The 17,495-nt window shown below is 34.6% G+C and overlaps 2 protein-coding genes across 3 annotated transcripts; both read left to right on the forward strand.

The window, feature by feature from the left end:
- Positions 1–5,343: 5,343 nt before the first annotated feature.
- Positions 5,344–7,605, forward strand: BDCG_02407. 2 transcript variants are annotated; one of them, XM_045417949.1, is made up of 3 exons: positions 5,344–6,087; positions 6,158–6,270; positions 6,375–7,605. In XM_045417949.1, exons 1-3 carry the CDS (start codon positions 5,780–5,782, stop codon positions 7,229–7,231), a joined length of 1,278 nt encoding a protein of 425 aa, XP_045274639.1. In that variant the 5' UTR covers positions 5,344–5,779; the 3' UTR covers positions 7,232–7,605. The 2 variants fall into 2 exon arrangements, with proteins under 2 accessions (XP_045274639.1, XP_045280039.1); XM_045417950.1 differs by having other exon boundaries at positions 6,381–7,605.
- Positions 7,606–7,796: 191 nt separating this feature from the next.
- BDCG_02408 (maleylacetoacetate isomerase) lies at positions 7,797–9,427 on the forward strand. Its single transcript, XM_045417951.1, has one exon. The coding sequence runs from the start codon at positions 8,353–8,355 to the stop codon at positions 9,112–9,114; it is 762 nt and encodes a 253-aa protein (XP_045274640.1). The 5' UTR covers positions 7,797–8,352; the 3' UTR covers positions 9,115–9,427.
- The last annotated feature ends 8,068 nt before the right edge of the window (positions 9,428–17,495 follow it).

Here is a 17,495-nt window from a genome sequence, read left to right on the forward strand (position 1 = left end):
CAGTTTCTTGAGTTAGTCTCATACTACTGCAGGTTCATCAAGGATTTTGCACAAATATCTGCATCACTCTCAGATCTCTTAAGAGAAATGAATGCAAATCTGTGAAAGAAGAAGTTTTATTCAATCATCTGAAATGCTGTGTGTGAAGAGGCTTTTCTCACACTGAGAGAATGCATAACAACATTCTCAGTGCTTATTCAATCAGATTGTGATAAACCTTTCTACATTGAGACAGATGCATTCAAATGAGCTATCAAAGACACTCTTCTACAGATGAGCAAGGACAGCAAGCTGCATCTGGTGATATATGATGGTAGGAAACTATCAGGCGCTGAGCTTAATTACTCAGTGTATGAAAAGAAATTGCTAACAATCAAGCATGCACTGGTGTTGTGGGATAGATATATTGACAACAGGTATATAACAACAGTGATCATAGATCATGAAAGTCTTGTCTATCTATAATTAACAATAAAACCTTTCAAATGCTTAGCATGTTGAATCTCAGAGTTTCAAGTGTATGATCTTCATATCAAATACTGAAAAGAATCAGATGCAGTGATGTCAGATGCAATCAGTCACAGATCTGATTTCATGAGTGAGAGTTCTATGAATCAGGCACAAGGGACATTCATGTTAAATGTGCTGAGAGAATACAAGGAATCAGAATGAGTGAATATCATAATCTCTTGCTTGAAGAATGACAAGATGTCAGATAACAAGTGTCTTGTGAAAGTAGTAGAAGAGATGCTTCTGAACTTCAAGCTGAGGAAATTGAAAAATGACATTGTGCTTTACTATAATCTAGAATACACAGAAGCTCTCTATCTAGAATCTTCATTTTGACATGACTTGATGACTCACATGCACAAAGAATTCAGTCACTTAGAAAGCCCTGAACTCATGAGTGTATTTAAATCAAGAGTGTACTGACTAAGCATGGCTGAGAATATTCAGATGTACACTCACAAGTGCCTGAATTGCCAGATCATGAAAGGATCTAAGAAAGGGTTAGAATGTGAAGAAGTACAATATCAGATGAAGTGTATGATACAACTGTTTAAATGATGAGAGATGAACCTCATAGACATATTACTGTGAATGTCAAATGGAAATTGATGAATAATCACTGCTATTGATTACACTACTGACTGGCCAGTTGTGAAAGCAGTTCCAGAGGTGACAGAGAAGGTGATGATGAAGTTTCTACATGATGAGATCTATGTCAACTATGAAATGCCGCGTGAGATTCTAACTGATAACAGTGTGAACCTTGTAGAAGAAGCAGTGAGGCATTTTGTAAGCCAGTTACAGACAAGACATTGTAGAATAATGTCATATCATCCGCAAATGAATGGGAAGGTGGAACACTTGAATGAAATCTTGGACAACATGCTGATGAAATATCTAGTGAGTAAGCCTACAAGACTATGAGATGAATATCTCAGACAGGTGCTATTGACCACATGGATTCAACAGCATGCAGTCTCCAAGCATTCATCATTCTACCTGTTGTATGGATTGCACCCGCGCATCCTGGAGAATGCTTCTGAAAAGATGAGGAAGAGAGCAGTTACAGATGCAATAGTAGCAGTTGCAGACACAACAGTCACAGATGCAGAACCAAGATTGAAAGAGATCAGGCATACATGTGCAAAAGCTAATGAGTTACTTCTGAACTGAGCAATTCAATTGAAAAGAATATGAGACTCACTTGTTAAGAAATTGAGTCTCAAGATGAGAATATAAGTTCTTGTATGTAATGAGAATTCTGAGAAGTTTCAATCTAGATGATTTGAGTCATATAAGATACTCAAATCACATTCTCTGAGAATGTACACATTAAAAGAATCAGAGAGATGAGTCTTATACAACTTAATCAATGATTCATGACTTATGAAAGCAAAGATGTAAGACCTGAGTAAATTATAATCATTCACAGCACTATCATCAGTATTGAAAAAGAAGAGACTTACAATTGAAAAGTCTTATGAAGTAAGAGAAATCATAGACACTTATGAACCAGATGATCTCACTTATTCTGATCTTTCCATGATTATAAGAAAAGAATGGGAAGAAATGAAGAAATCAGGTGAATATCATACTTCAATAAGTGATGAGACTGTAGCTGATTGTATAATAATACATCACAGATAGCAGATGTAACACAGTAAAGAGTGATCTCAAAGTGACAGACTTGCATGTGAATCAGATTGCAGAAGAAAAAGAAATTCAGAGTTGAATTCAACTGTTTACATCAGTTCAATCATAAAGATCACAGAGAATGAACTATCTGAAACATCCGTGAACACATGAGACCAAGTCATCTTGACTCCTGAGAATGCTCAGAGGTCAGATAAGGTTAGTTTTGATGAGCTGTTCACTGTAGTAGTCTGAGCAGATGAAGAGAGACAGTATAATGTGTGAGACAGAATCATAAAAAGTTGAAAGCTGCTGAACCTAGTCACTGAATGCTGTATCATATAGAGATTGTGTAAGAGTAGTGACTAGCAGATAGAGAAAAAGTATAAGAAAAGAAATGATGAATTGATTATTAACTGTAAGAATCAGCTGTAAAAGACAAATGTTATCATACATATCTCATTCATTTTTATATGTCACACATTTAATCTATTTTCAACACCACGCCACCTGAAAAATGCCAAAAACAAAGAAAATCTTAAAACTCAAGATTCACAAGAGATTCAAGAGTTGCAAGCTGCTCTTGTAACAATGCTGTGCATGTCTCTGATTTCTCTATCACTCTGCATACAACATTAATGTCATTTATCACAATATTGACTGAAATGTCAATATAGAAATGCATATGTGTACATGTAGAGAAATTGAAGAAGAGTGTGAGACCTGCAGAACCAGGAGCTGGGGCAGAAAGAGTGGAGATGGAAGAAACAGAAGAAGGAGAAGATGCAGAACCAGATGAACAATAGCAGGAGTCATTCAGAGTCAAACACTTATAACTCAGTGTGCACACAACCTTTCTCACAGAGAAGGGAGAGAAAGTGATGAGAGAAGCTTGAGAGTGAAAGAGGGTAGTCTTGGCAGCATTATCATCTTTGATGAGAATGGTCTCTGACACTGGAGCAACTAAGAACTATTGTTAGTGTATGAAAATTGCAAAATCAGAAATGAAAACAGTTATCAAATAAACATCTACTGGCCTTAGAGTTGTACACACAATTACAACATGCATGAGACTCCTCAGGAAGAGAGAGAGAGACACAGAGAAATGCAGGAAGCAGAACACAGTGTGTGAACAGCTCATTTTCATGATGACATTTCAGACAAGATGTATGAGCCTCACACCTGCAGGTATAAAAGAGTATGACATTCACATTCCTGTTTCTGAAAACATGAATATCTTTTGCCTGCATCATGAAGTTGAATGACAGACACTAGAGAATAAGCTGATACAGATCTATCATTCTGAAGGAATTCATCAGAGTGAATGTCTCTATGATATTGAACTTTATGATTGTAAAAAGCTTCTTGATATCTGTGAATGTCATGACTTCATACACAGTAAAACCTATAATGATTTTCTCTAAGAACAGAAAAATCAGTGTCAGATTAAAAAGATGAAAAGAAAAAGACTTATAATCTTGATACTGTTGAGAGAAGAAGTGATTCTCTGATATGAATGAATAATTGTCTTATCATGAATATTTAAAATGAATGTAATAATCAGCATCTGCAACTGAGCTTCAGATAGTTATATTATACACTGTCTTCATATAATAAATTATTCTGAGAGTTGATAAGAAGAGCAGAAGTGTACATACTGAAAGATGTGATTCATTAAGTCTATATAATATCTCCTTGAAATGGGAAGAGCTAGTAATGAAAGCAGAGACAGTAAAACCAGGGGTCGCAGGAACAGAGATAGCAGGAGCAGAAGAACCAGACACAGGAACAAGTGTAGAAGATTGAGAAGCAGCAGAGAAAGGAACAGAGAGAGAAGCAGCAGAGAAAGAAGTAGCAGAAGAGGCAAGAGAGAATGTGAAAGACCTGATCACATATGATATAAGCAATTCCTTCATTATCATGTTCTTCAAGTTCTCAATCAAGAATGCAACATCAGGTTCACTATCATTGATGAATGCGGATCTGTCAATGTGTGAAGATTCTATGTGAATAAAAACAAACATATCAGCATCTGTGTCTATGCAAAATCATGCCAGAAAACATGATCAGAAACCCGCTGAGAAGAGAAATGATTGAGAGTGTATGAGAAAGTGAAGAGAGTGTATGAGAAGATGAAGAAGATGTGTCATTCATAATAGTACATTCTGACAATCATTAGAAGATAAACAAGTTCTGACCATGTACATTTCACAACATGTTACACTTACTGCTAACAAACTGCCTGGTATGAGTACTATGATAACACTTGTTATGAGAACAGAGAGTCATTGTCAGAAATGTGTATGATATAATAGATGAACAGATGAAAAGAGTTGAACAGAAGAAGAAGTAGAAATCTTGAATAAAATAGTGACATTCAATGATGATGATGATGAAGAAGATGATTGAAGAATGAGAAAAGTTAGTGAATAAGTGATGTAATATAGTGAAAGTTTCTTTGTGAGAGTGTATGCAGAACACTAGCTGAATCAGAAATAGGTCACATGATTATGAAACACTAGTGGCGAGTTAATCTGCATGAAGCTAGAGTGTATAATATAGTCACATGAGCGTGACTGAATCTGATGAGAAAGAATGTGGTTTGAAAGAATGTATAACTGTCAGATAATAACACAGCTGCTTCCAAACTACTAGCATACACATACAAATGTAAAGAGGCCCTAGCAGCCGCTAATTAATTTAGCATACAAGATTCAATATATAAGAAGCCGGCGTACGCCTGTAATCATACGCTGGCTTAAGCAACCTTTGAATCACAATTGTACACTGGCTTAAGCAACCTTTGAATCACAAATCAATTGTTAATTACTTAAATATATAGATTGAATTTATTTTTATTACTATAATTAATTAATAATCAATTTAAAATAAATTTAAAATCAATTTAAAATTAATTATTAAATATTTTTATCTTAATATATTTTAAAATTCTGTAAAACATCTCTTTATATTCTATATGAATTTATCTATTTATTTAATTGATTATGAATCAGTTATACATGCTTTTTGATTGATTGATAAGCTGAGTAAATGAATGAATTGAAAGATTGAAAGTTAATTACCAACTGATTATTACTGTATTGTGCGAGGTCAGGGTCATGATTATGTAATGAGGTCAAGTGGCGCACTTAGCGAGGTCAAGTTTTCTGCTTCCTGCAAGCTAGCAACCTTTCAATCACACAAGCTTCACACCTTCCACACACTGACTATCAATGTTGTCTAATAAGTTGTCACTGTGTGTGTGACATTCAACATGATGCCAGCTCATCCTGCTGTTTCTCTTTAGTCTTGAATGGGTTGTAACATTTAAATATTTTCATTTTGTGTTATCCACCATACGAAAGAAAAAGAGACGTCATTTCATTTCCAAACTTGAATCAACTGGTGAAGTCAAAAGGTCGCCGGCTGAGGCAACCAGGGCTACCCAGTGGATGCTGAAGCGCCGCATCAGGGAGTGTGTCTGGTGGCGTGGACCGATCGATATTTCAAAAACAAAGGAAAAAAACAAAAGAATACTATCCTGTGAATTTCCCAAAAGCTTCCAGAGCCTTTTCAGTATCCACCCACCGCCAGCTATAAGTTATCAACTAAAGCGAACGGATGTAAAAGCCTCGACATGTCAATGTTAAACAGTGACGAGCCTCCTCCCCCGCCGTACAGTTTCGTCGGGTCATCACAACTCTCTCCTGCACCATCTGTTCCTCACGCGCCTCCACCATATCATCATCTTCTGTCGTCAGGCCAGGGGGGGTTGTCGCAAGCTCAACAACCGCAATCGTTCTCGAACAGCACCCAGTTGGGAACTGTTGATAATCGCAGACCTTCCAGGCGGCCGGAGCGGATACCATCTCACAGTCAGAATGCAGGGCAAAATGAAAATGCATACTGGGCGCCGCGCCAAAGGCAGGAGGAAGTCAGACTCCGGTAAGTTCTATGTGGTGGAGGCTGCCTGGTTTTATTCTATCATCGACTAACATGCACATAAAACCATCAGACAGGGCGACCTTGTGATTCTTATGATGGGACACACAGGGTCGTTGAAGAGCAGTTTTATCTCTCTGTTCGCCGACGGGCAGAGTGCTCCTATCGGTCACAGCCTCACAGGATGTATGTTTAACTCCCTTATCATATCAAATCCATCGCCTATCCCGACCAGTTCGATCGTTCGATCCGCCAGATAAGATTATTCCTCTCTAATTCGACATGCACAGGCACAGACAACATCGAAATCTACCCCTATCAAATTGACCAGAAAACACGAGTGATCCTCGTAGACACCCCAGGCTTCAACAAAGCAAACAGAAGCGATACCACCACTCTCAGCTCCATCGCCAACTTCCTGTGTCTCCTCTATAGCAACAACATCAAGCTAGCCGGCATCATATACCTACATGACATAACAAGCAGGCGCATGGACGGCCCCGCCCTGCGCAACCTACGTATGATGAAAAAACTCTGTGGCGCTGGCAATTTATCCCACGCAATCATGACAACGAATATGTGGGGGAAACTACACACGTTCGATGAGGGTGTAGCTCTCGAGAAGCAACTACGCGACCGCTACTGGAGCAGTATACTCAGCCACGGCGGCATGATGATGCGTCATGACGGCAGCAAGCGATCGGCGCAGGAGATTATCAAAGCCTGCCTCCTGCGCAGCCAAAAGCCAATCCAGCCCCTGGACATCCAGCGGGAAATGGTGATACAGGGCCAGCGGCTGGGCGACACGATGGTGGGTCGAGAACTGTATGCGGAAATCAGAGAGGAGAGGCAACGGTACGCCGGTGAACTTGCTGCGCTGTGCGAGGAACTAGATGAGGCACTCCGAAGGAAGGATTTCGATCACGGCCGCGTGCTCGGGGAGACGATGGAGCAGCTACACAGGAAGTTGAGACTTGTAGAGAAGAGTGGGAAAATGTTGAGGAGGAATTTCCAGCGGTTGGCGGATGAAGTGCGTGCGCGGGAGGATGGTCAGAAAAGGGGGCAGAAGAAATCTTTCGGACGGACGGCACTGGGGATTGGAGTGGGGACAATTGTGGGCTTGACGACGGGGTTTTTTATTTGCTGAATTCCTGAATTCCCCCATTTTCATGCTTTTTTGCTTTCTCCTCCTAGGTCAGATTGGCTCTTGGACTCACTGTTTTCTTTTTTTCTTTTTTTCTTGTTTGCCTTCTGGCTCTTCGCCCCCTCCGTTGATCGGACCGGCTCAGCAGCTCGCGCCTGATCTGCAAAACCACAGGATTTGTGATTCCCCTTTTGTTGTTTGTAGTTTATACACATGATGGCATAATTAGCTACAAGTTCAGATGATAATAATGATCTGTTTACTATACTATGAAAAGAGTAACTATAGATTGAAACAAGAATGATAGGAAATTCAGAAATTCAAATTTGATAATACACCCTCTTGTTTTTCAGAGCGGCTATTTAATAGAATTCTCAGCAATAAGCTTTACATATTTTCCTTAAGAATTTACACCTCGTAGCCCCTGGATTGATTCCGCCTACTACTAACCCCCACCACACCCCTCCCCACCAGGGGCCCAGCCCCACACTTCTACTCATTTCTAGTTAAAAGACCCCGGGATGACGTCGTTATTTACCCTTAGTTACTACAGTCACTATGCGGAGTATATGCTGCTGCAGAGAACAGAACACTCAAGCCATGCTCAAGCTAGCACATTTTGCTCGCGGCTCCAGAAAACACTATTTTCCAAAGTATCACTGATCGCTCAAATTTATCAATGTTTCTTACATACAATGGAAGAATGAAAGAGGTTGAATGATATTAAGAGATATCTTCAATGTCTTATACAACTCAGCACTAAGTTTTCAAGTGTTTTCTGTGCAATTATGTCAAATTACTTTGATGCTTGGGAAATCAATCAGTGCTCACCACGCACAATAATAACTTACAAGTACAGGATGAGCATTGGCAATACAACCTCGTTTGTGGTATGCACATGACCATACTATACTGAGTACAGTTGGTTGCAAAATCGCGCCTTATCCGTATAGGCATCCCTTAACCTGCAAAATGTTCCCCGCTTCCCACCTTTCAGGATAATAAGGTCATATCAACACCGCCATCATCGTCATCATCATCATCTTCTTCTGCTTCTTCTTCATCATAACAATATCATCATCGGCCAAAGCCCATACCACAACAATCTCTCGCGACCGCTCAGCATGGCCTCCGAGAAACCTCTAACCAGAACCTATCAATTCCATCTATACTCCTACTTCCGCTCGTCTTGCGCCGCCCGCCTCCGCATCGCTCTTAACCTTAAACAAATCCCCTATACAACCACCTTCATCAATCTCCTCAAGGGTGAACAGCTCTCCCCAACTCACCGCGCCCTCAACCCCTCCGCCTCCGTCCCTGTCCTTATCGTCACCACAGAGGACCCCTCGCCCGCCACCGAGGCTACCACCAGTAACCAAACTCAACTCCTATCCATCGGCCAATCCATCGCCGCACTCGAATACCTCGAAGAACTCTCTACAAATGCCACAAATACGAATCTAGACAACGGAACCCCCCTCCTCCCCCCCGCTTCCTGCCCGGAAAAGCGTGCCCGCGTCCGCACCCTCGTAAACATCATTGCCTGCGACATCCAGCCCGTCACAAACATGCGCATCCAGCAGCGCGTCAAGGCCCTCGGCGCTGATAATACCCTCTGGGCCCGAGAGCTGATGGAGACTGGCTTCGCGGCGCTAGAGGCGCTAATGCAATCTTGCGCGGGCACATATGCGGTTGGTGATGCGCTGTCGTTGGCGGATGTGTGTCTTGTGCCCGCGGTGTGGGGGGCGCAGAGGGTTGGGATGGATTTGGGGGTGTATCCGACTGTGAAGCGGGTGTTTAAGAAGTTGGAGCTGTTGGATGGAGTGAGGAGGGCGCATTGGAGTAGGCAGCCCGATACGCCGGAGGAGTTGACGGCGGTGGATTGAGCGGTTAGAAAAACATGTAACGTAATCCACCACCAACTCATACACCTCTTTACTATTTGATAACTCTATAGTCAAATGTCACAAAAATCACAAAGAAAATCAAGTTAGTTGTATTAAGAAGTATTTTCTGTAAATCTAGAGTGTATATAAACAGTATATTCAATAATTTCATATACACTACACTGAGATACTGCATGTTTTTGTGATTGAAACTGAATAGTTTTAATCAGTTTTTGATTCTCATTGATTGATATTTTATATATAACTCAAGACTTCTTCAATCTTCAAAACACTCTCTTGAGTTATAATTATGTCAAACGCAACTTTCTATCATTAGTAAGTGTGTCTCAGCTAGACTGACCGTGTGACCGTGTCTGGGACCAGGACCAGATTTTTTGATAGTCTCATTACCAATTCAACTGATCCCATTACACAGTTTTAACATTAGATAGTAGTCTTATACTGTCTCAGTGAGACTTACTGTCTACTCTTATCACATTTTTCAAATGAGATCATGATTTTCACTTCTCAATTTAAATTATTTTTATTGCTTTAAATGACTTTAAATCTTATTTAAGTGTTATCAAAAAGTGTTACTTTTTAAAAAATTAAAAATAGTCTAAAAAAAACCTTAAAATGTCTAAAAATAGTAACTTTATGTCAAGAATGAGACTAAATGAGATTAAATGAGATCATTTTCTCATTTTTTTCAAGTCATGATTTCATTTTAAGATCTGATATATAGTCACTTTATCTGTTTTTTTAATAGTCAGTCTTAGTAGAATTCACATCAAGAAATATATAAGATCAGATTAAATGAAATTAAACATGAAATTCATGATTCTAACAGTCAGTCTAGTCTCAGCATATTATCACAACTGAAATATTTTCAGTTATCATCATTTTTAATTTTTAAATGTGTATTAATCATCATTATCTTGTTTAAATCATATAAATACACTGTAAAATAGTTGAAGGTTTTATTAATAAAGCTATCTATGAAGAGTTTAATATGTTGATAATTACTACATCTACTCTAGTCACGTGTCACCTCAACCTATTCATTCAGTGTAACTCGTGTAGTTAGAATACAACATAATAATATTATTCTTCAAGAGATTATAAAGCTCTCTATGCAATGAAAAGCTGTAATATAACATGCAATTGACATCTTCATATGTCATTACAAGCATGTCTAGATAATTTATTAAGTGATTGAACTCATGATTAATCTAAGATCTGAAGAGACATCTGACTTAATAAAAGAATATATGTCTTCAAAACAGAGAAATGAGAAAATATTAGAGTAGTAAATGCAAGATTACAGATTACTGTCAATATTAATAACAAATCAGAAGACAGCTTCTGAGATATTTAAGCTGAATAAAATCATTGCAGAGAAATAGTCTGATAAGTTTAATATATACAAAGACTCAGTTGAAGATATTATCAGTGAGATATTAGATAATACAGATAGCTTAAATAATCAGAATAATAATAACTTTATAAGTGAGAAGACTTATATAAGATTAGAAATTATAAGACTTCAGCATAAAGTTAAGTAAATGAAGACAGATAGAGATAAAAATAAAGAGTTTAATATAGATTTAATAAACTATCTTCAACAGAAGAATAGAATATCTACATTAATAAAGATTCTTAATAAATTCAGAAATTAAGTAAGATTTATAAAGAAGTCTGTTATACTTACTGACTCTATAAATTATTTTATATGAAAGAAAGAGATTCTGCTTATAGTAAGATAATCTAAAATAGATGATATTTTTAATAATAAGCAGATTAATTCTGATAAGAATATCAGTATAAATATATAATATTTTTAATTAGAATGAAATATCTAGCTATATATTTATATATAATCTGCAATTATCTCACAGATTAAATCTTACTTTATTATACTTAAGAAGTCTTAACTATCTGCTTATTCTCTATAATCTATTATAGAGAATAATTTCACTGAAAGATCTGCTATTTACAGAACTCATCTATTTCAAGAATTAATTAAGATAATATTAAAATCAAATAGTTCTGATTATATATTTATCAAATATTTAATTACAATCAGAACTGATTATATCTGATTAAGATATAATATTAAAAATTTCATGTTTTTCAACAGACTTCTTACAGAGATTAGTAATGATTGATTATCTTTTATAAAGAATTAAATGAATGTAATAGAGAAGAATAAGAACACTAAAATACTTAAAGATGATTTTATGAAATTATATTGAGATATTCTTCTATAATTATTAACTAATGATAAATCTCTCATCTCTGATGAAAAGATCTCTGTAAATAATACTCAAGATTTTAACAGAAAGAATAAAAGAAATAAGAAGAAGAAGAACATTTCTGAGAATAAGAATAAAGATTTCATCAAGTCAGATAGAAAGAATAATAATACTATTAAAATATATTATCATTGTCAGAAGATTGATTACATTTAAATAGATTACTGATTAAAATTTTCTGAAAAACACTCTACTAGTTATGATAAGAATAAGAATAAGAATGAAATAGACTCAGTGTTAGTTCATAATATCATTGAGTAAGTATTTCATACAACAGAAACAGTCTATTCTACTGATTAAACTGACAAAGATATCTGAGTTCTGAACTCTGAATTCAGTGCTTATACTACATCTTATAAGAATCTCATATCAATAGTGCTGTAGAAGATTAATATTATATTAAAGATAACTGACAGATTAACAGCTTCTGCAACAGCTATAGAGAAGATGAATATATCAGTTAAAGAAGTAAATCTGCTGCTGCAGAACATTTACTACATTCTCAAGCTGAAGATTAATCTTATGAGTTTTAAGAAGCTTGTATATCAAAGCTATACATATAAGCAACTGATCTATGAGAATACTTATTCAATCTTGCTAACCTCTTCTGATAAGATGTTGAGTTTTACTGTTAAATTAAGTGATAAGAACATCTATATTCTGAAAAAATAATCAATAATTAGAAACTTGATTCAATTTATAATACTAAATAATGAATTTGAATCTGTGAAAATTCTACAGGCTGTAGAGAAAAAAGATCTTCTACTAGTATTACTTAATAAGAATATCAAAATTGTTAAACACATAATGTTATAATAATATCAAAAGCTTGATCATCTCAATTCTGCAGATATCACTAAATTAGCAGCAGATTCATGACTGAGAATGAGAATTAAGAGTGACAGGGCTTTACCATTCTGTAAGATCTGTATACAGGTAAAAATAACATGTTCAACATTTATATCAATGATAAGAACTGTCAAACCTGTGATAAGATTCTTCATAAATCTTGTAGATAATGACTGTATACTATATAATGAAATCAATCTCTCTACTCATAAGAAAGCTAATTATTAAATGAGTATTACAGATGATGTTACACACTACAGATGAATTATTCTTATAATATCAAAGAGTAAGATCACTGCACATTTAATGATCTTTATTGACAGAATTGAGATCACTACTCAATATTGAATTGAGACCTTACACTGAGATGATGAAGATGAATTTAAAAGTGATGAATTAAAGATCTACTGTCAGTGAAAAGAAATTACATATGAGATCACTATATCTGATACATCACAGTTCAACAGCCCTGCAGAATATGTCAATTATATTATAGATAAAAAGACAAGAAGCTTACTATTTAACAGCAGACTTGTAAGAGAACTTTGAGATGAAGCTATTCAAGCTGTGATTATGATAATCAACATATTCTTAACATCAATAAAGATTTACAGATGTCAAAGGAAAACCTCATTATTCTCTTTTAAAGCTTGAACAGATGTTCAATCTTCTGCTCATTGAATACACAGATGAGAATGTAAGATGTATAAGAAGAATCTGAAGATTATTAATAAGCTTGTGAATAGAACTGATGATAAGTAATAATAATTAGTTGAATATTAAGAACTGCATCAATATTGTATCTGAGACTCTATAACTTGAAAGCTTGAGATTGTAAGAAATGTTATTTTTAATGAAGAATTGATAATAGAAGAAGCATCAGTGAATGTCATTAGAGAAGCAGTCAAACTGTCAGAGAAATTGAATGTTCTTGATATTATAAACAGATGATAACACTGTCTTCTAAGAAGACTCATAAAGAATAAATCTGATATTTTAAAAATGCTTACTGATAATGATATGAACAGTGTACTGAAACTGACCTATCTTCTAGATAATAAGACACAGCTTGTCATAAATGAAGAGTCTGAAGATTTCATTAATAAGAATGATTCTGTTCTAAGTATTCTGACAGTCTGATCAACTACACTGACAGAAGTCAAGAGAAGCTCAGACTGAGATTATTGTCATGAGGCAATGAAAAAGAAGATTAAGATATTTGAATAAAAGAAGATATATATTGTTGTTGAGAAGACTCTGAAAATGAACATTCTTACAGACAAATGAGTGTATGATCAGAAATTGAATAATAAGAATGAAATTATCTACTTTAAAGCTCATTAAGTGATTAGAGAATTCCTACAATAATAAGATATTCATTATAATAAGTTATATACAGCAGTGATGTCTGAACCTATGTCACAGAGCTTATTCACTATATCAACAGCAAGAGATTGAAAAGTCAGATCAATTGACTATGTATCTGCATTTTTAAATGAGGTATTGCCTCAGAATGAGATGATATTTATACAACTACTCACAGAGATTAAGCATAGTTATGATGAATTGATAGAGCTTGTATATCAGAGCTTATACAGAATGAAACAGGCAGTAAGAACATAATATTTCCTTGTAACAGAACACTTAATGAATCTAGAATTCAAGATCTTATCTTATAACAGTGAATTTCTTTATCATTCAATTCATAAGTTATTCTTGATACTACATGTCAATGACTGTTGAATCACAGGACCTGAAGAGAGTGAAATTAAGTGAATTTTAATAAAAATCAGAAAAAGATTCAAGATAAAAGAAGTCAAACAGAATAAATCTTACCTGAGAATGAAGATTAAATGCCAGAGAAATGACAATCTAGTGATTATACAGCGCTGTTATATTGAGAAGATTCTTGAAGATTTTGAAATGAATAAGATGAATCCTGCAGAGACTCTTATAATGACAGATATATAACTGAAATTTTCATCTGATGAGGATGATAAATTGAATGACAACTTTACAGCTATAAGATATCATCACGAATTGAAATCATTACAGTATTTAATCTCAAGTAGCCAGTCAGATCTGGCATTTGCAGTCAACTATCTCTTATATTTTAACTCATATTTATACAAAGCATGTTGAGTAGTGTTAAAGCATGTTCTACATTATATTAAGAAGATAAAAAACCATGACATATTGTATAAGAAGAAGATAGAAGATGATCTGAGTTCTGTAACATACTGTGATTCAGACTGAGAAGGAGTGAATTCTCAATACAAATTGACTACTGACAATGTTATATTGATTAATGAGTCACTGATCTCATAACAGTCACAGAGACAGACATCTATTGTTAAATCAATCACAGAAGCTGAATATATTACAGCTAGTGAGACAGCTTATGAGATAATCTGATTGAATGATATATTATATAACACTGAGTTGATGAATGATGAAAAAGCAAAAATATACTCACATCTATAAGTTAATAATAAGAAAGCAATTGATCTAGTAAAGAGGAAATTCTTAACATTAAGATTACATCACATTGAGATTAGATATCATATTCTTCACAATTTTATTGAAAAAGAGAAAATCATGATAAAATATATTAATTCTTCAGTGAACATAGCTGACAGGCTCATCAAGTCACTGATGAAGCCTGCATTTGAAGAATTTGTCAAGAGAGTTAGCATTCAGAAAATTAAGAAGAAGAAATGATTGAATGATAATGATGATACAGCAGAACAATGAATTTTACATGTATTTCTTGATTTTTACAGTTATTGCTGTACAGACACCTTTTCTAATGAGAAAATCAGAGTTCAATTCATGTAATTAATTATTATTGCATTTTTGAAAGATTTGAGAATAAGAGAGGCCCCGAGTAGCAGCTTATTATAGATCACAGTGTAGTAAGAAGAAGTGTTGATAATTACTACATCTACTCTAGTCACGTGCCACCTCAATCTATTCATTTAGTGTAACTCACGTAGTTAGAACATAACACAACAACATTATTCTTCAAGAATATAGTGATTAGTTACATAATCTACAGAGATTATTATAAATAATAGCTATAATAGCTGCAACAGTTAACATTCTCTCTGAAGATAATAAGAATTGCATATAAAAATACTTAATTCATCAAGATAGTCTGTCAAAAGTAATTATATATGTAAAATTAATCATTTCTTACTTTTTCACCTATAAAATCTAGTAAAATCATGAATTAGATATGTAATGAGTCTGTATCATAGAGATTAGTATTAGATATAGAACTGTAGCAGGCTATGTCTAATCAATAGATTTCTATCAAAAGCTCTGATTCTCAGTCATTGATTTATTTCATTACACTTCTTAGATTTCTACTGAAAGCTCTGATTTTTAGTTATCAATTCTCAGTTAAGAAACTTATAAAGTTTCTATTCTTTCACTCTGAAGCTTTATTTTATATATATATAAATATTCACTCTGATCACTGATTCTCTGTGACACACTGCGTCTGATTAATTATATAGACTATTTCATTACACTTTACAGATTTCAATCACTTCATTTTTGAATATATATACTCTGATTCTCAGTCATTCTCAATTGCTGATCTGCAGCTGTCATGAATATATATACTTTAATTCTCAGTCATTCTCAATCATTAATTCTCAGCTGTTATAAATGTGAATAGATTCTTTTACTCTGAAGCCTCACTGCATGCATCATTATATATATATATAAATATTCATCTTAATCACTGATTCTCACACTTTCTCTTTCTTTTCCTTCTCTAATGTTTTTCTCTTTGTTATATAACATCTATATATTATATTAATCTATTCAGTGTAGGTCTCTTATACTAGAAAAACATTCATTATCTTCTTATTAGAAATGATTATTCATGTATTATCTTTGTAGCGTACGCCGCTACGTAGAGTCAGATATAAGAGTAAAAACTTGTCTTATTCTCTAAAAGATAAGAGATGAGTGTACTCTCTTATATATACAGTGATTGTTTTATAGAGATTAACTCTTATAGCAGAAGTGATTATCTATGAAGAGAAGAACAGAGACTCTGTAGAGAAGAAGCAGACACTCTCATAGAAGAAGTAATCACATATGAAGAAAAGAATGAAGACTCTGTAGAGAAGAAGTAGAAGGTCTTATAGAAGAAGTGATTGCATATGAAGGAAAGATCAGAGAGAGAAGATAGAAGTGAAAGCTTCAGAAAACAGCAATAGATGAAGCAGAAGCTAGAGCTGAATAGAGAATTGACTTGAATAGAGAGTGAAAGCATGTCACAGTCTCTTTATTCAAAAGAATGTGGTCGCAGAGAAGAAAAAATGATGTTGAAAAAAGATGACAGATATCGCGGGCGCTAGGCTCAAAGAGATGAATATTATTCAAAAGTGCTAGTCTGTTTACATATACTGCAGATATCATAGAAAAAGAGAAGACTAAGTGATAGAATTACTTATTCATACAAAGAGTGATCAGATGTAAGAATTGTTTATCTCTACAAAGAGTAAAAGATGTAAGAATGACTTGAAAAGAAATGATAAGAAAGAGACAGAAGTTCTTTAATCTAAAAACAGCTGTAAGAAAAGAAAGAAATTGTAAAGAAATTATAAGAAGCTTGAATAAGAAAGAGTTCTTTGATGAGATAGATAAGAATGAAAGTTTCATTGTAATGAGAGAAAGATTCTGTGAGTGATAGAAATTAATATAAGTGAATGATTGTATTAATATATATATCATAATCACTTTCTTCTTATTCTTCTCTTATTTCTCATATATCTTGCTAAAATTTAACATAGCAGAATTAGTGAAAATCATGATATATAAAAGATTAGATCATGAAAATGATGAGTGTTAAGAAGAAGTTAACAGCTGTGAAGACAGACGCAGTGAGTATGATGAAAAAGACCTTAATCTTAGAGAAATTATTTCAGTCATTAAATTAGAAGAAGTGTGATGCCCTTATTCATATAAGTGATAGAGAAGAGAAGACAGGTAAGAAGACTGATGAAGAGAAGACAGATAAGAATGAGATAAAAGAAAATGATAAAGATGAAGAGTTAGAATTTCAGATAGAGAATGAGTCAGAAATCTTTCATTCTGATAACTTCAGAGATAGGCTTCTGACACTATCAACTTATCTTTTCACATATAAAGTGATCCAAGATCAAGATAAGAGAAAGACAGTGATATCTCATTATCACT

The sequence above is a fragment of the Blastomyces dermatitidis genome, assembly GCF_000003525.1.
Source record: "Blastomyces dermatitidis ER-3 genomic scaffold supercont1.2, whole genome shotgun sequence".
Taxonomy (NCBI): Eukaryota; Fungi; Ascomycota; class Eurotiomycetes; order Onygenales; family Ajellomycetaceae; genus Blastomyces; species Blastomyces dermatitidis.

Bases quoted from the DNA above. Each gene is read 5' to 3' on its own strand.
- BDCG_02407 (XM_045417949.1), top strand. From the start codon at position 5,780: ATGTCAATGTTAAACAGTGACGAGCCTCCTCCCCCGCCGTACAGTTTC. The intron at 6,088-6,157 runs GTAAGTTCTATG...TAAAACCATCAG, and splicing joins CAGGAGGAAGTCAGACTCCG to ACAGGGCGACCTTGTGATTC. The intron at 6,271-6,374 runs GTATGTTTAACT...CGACATGCACAG, and splicing joins CGGTCACAGCCTCACAGGAT to GCACAGACAACATCGAAATC.
- BDCG_02408 (XM_045417951.1), top strand. From the start codon at position 8,353: ATGGCCTCCGAGAAACCTCTAACCAGAACCTATCAATTCCATCTATAC.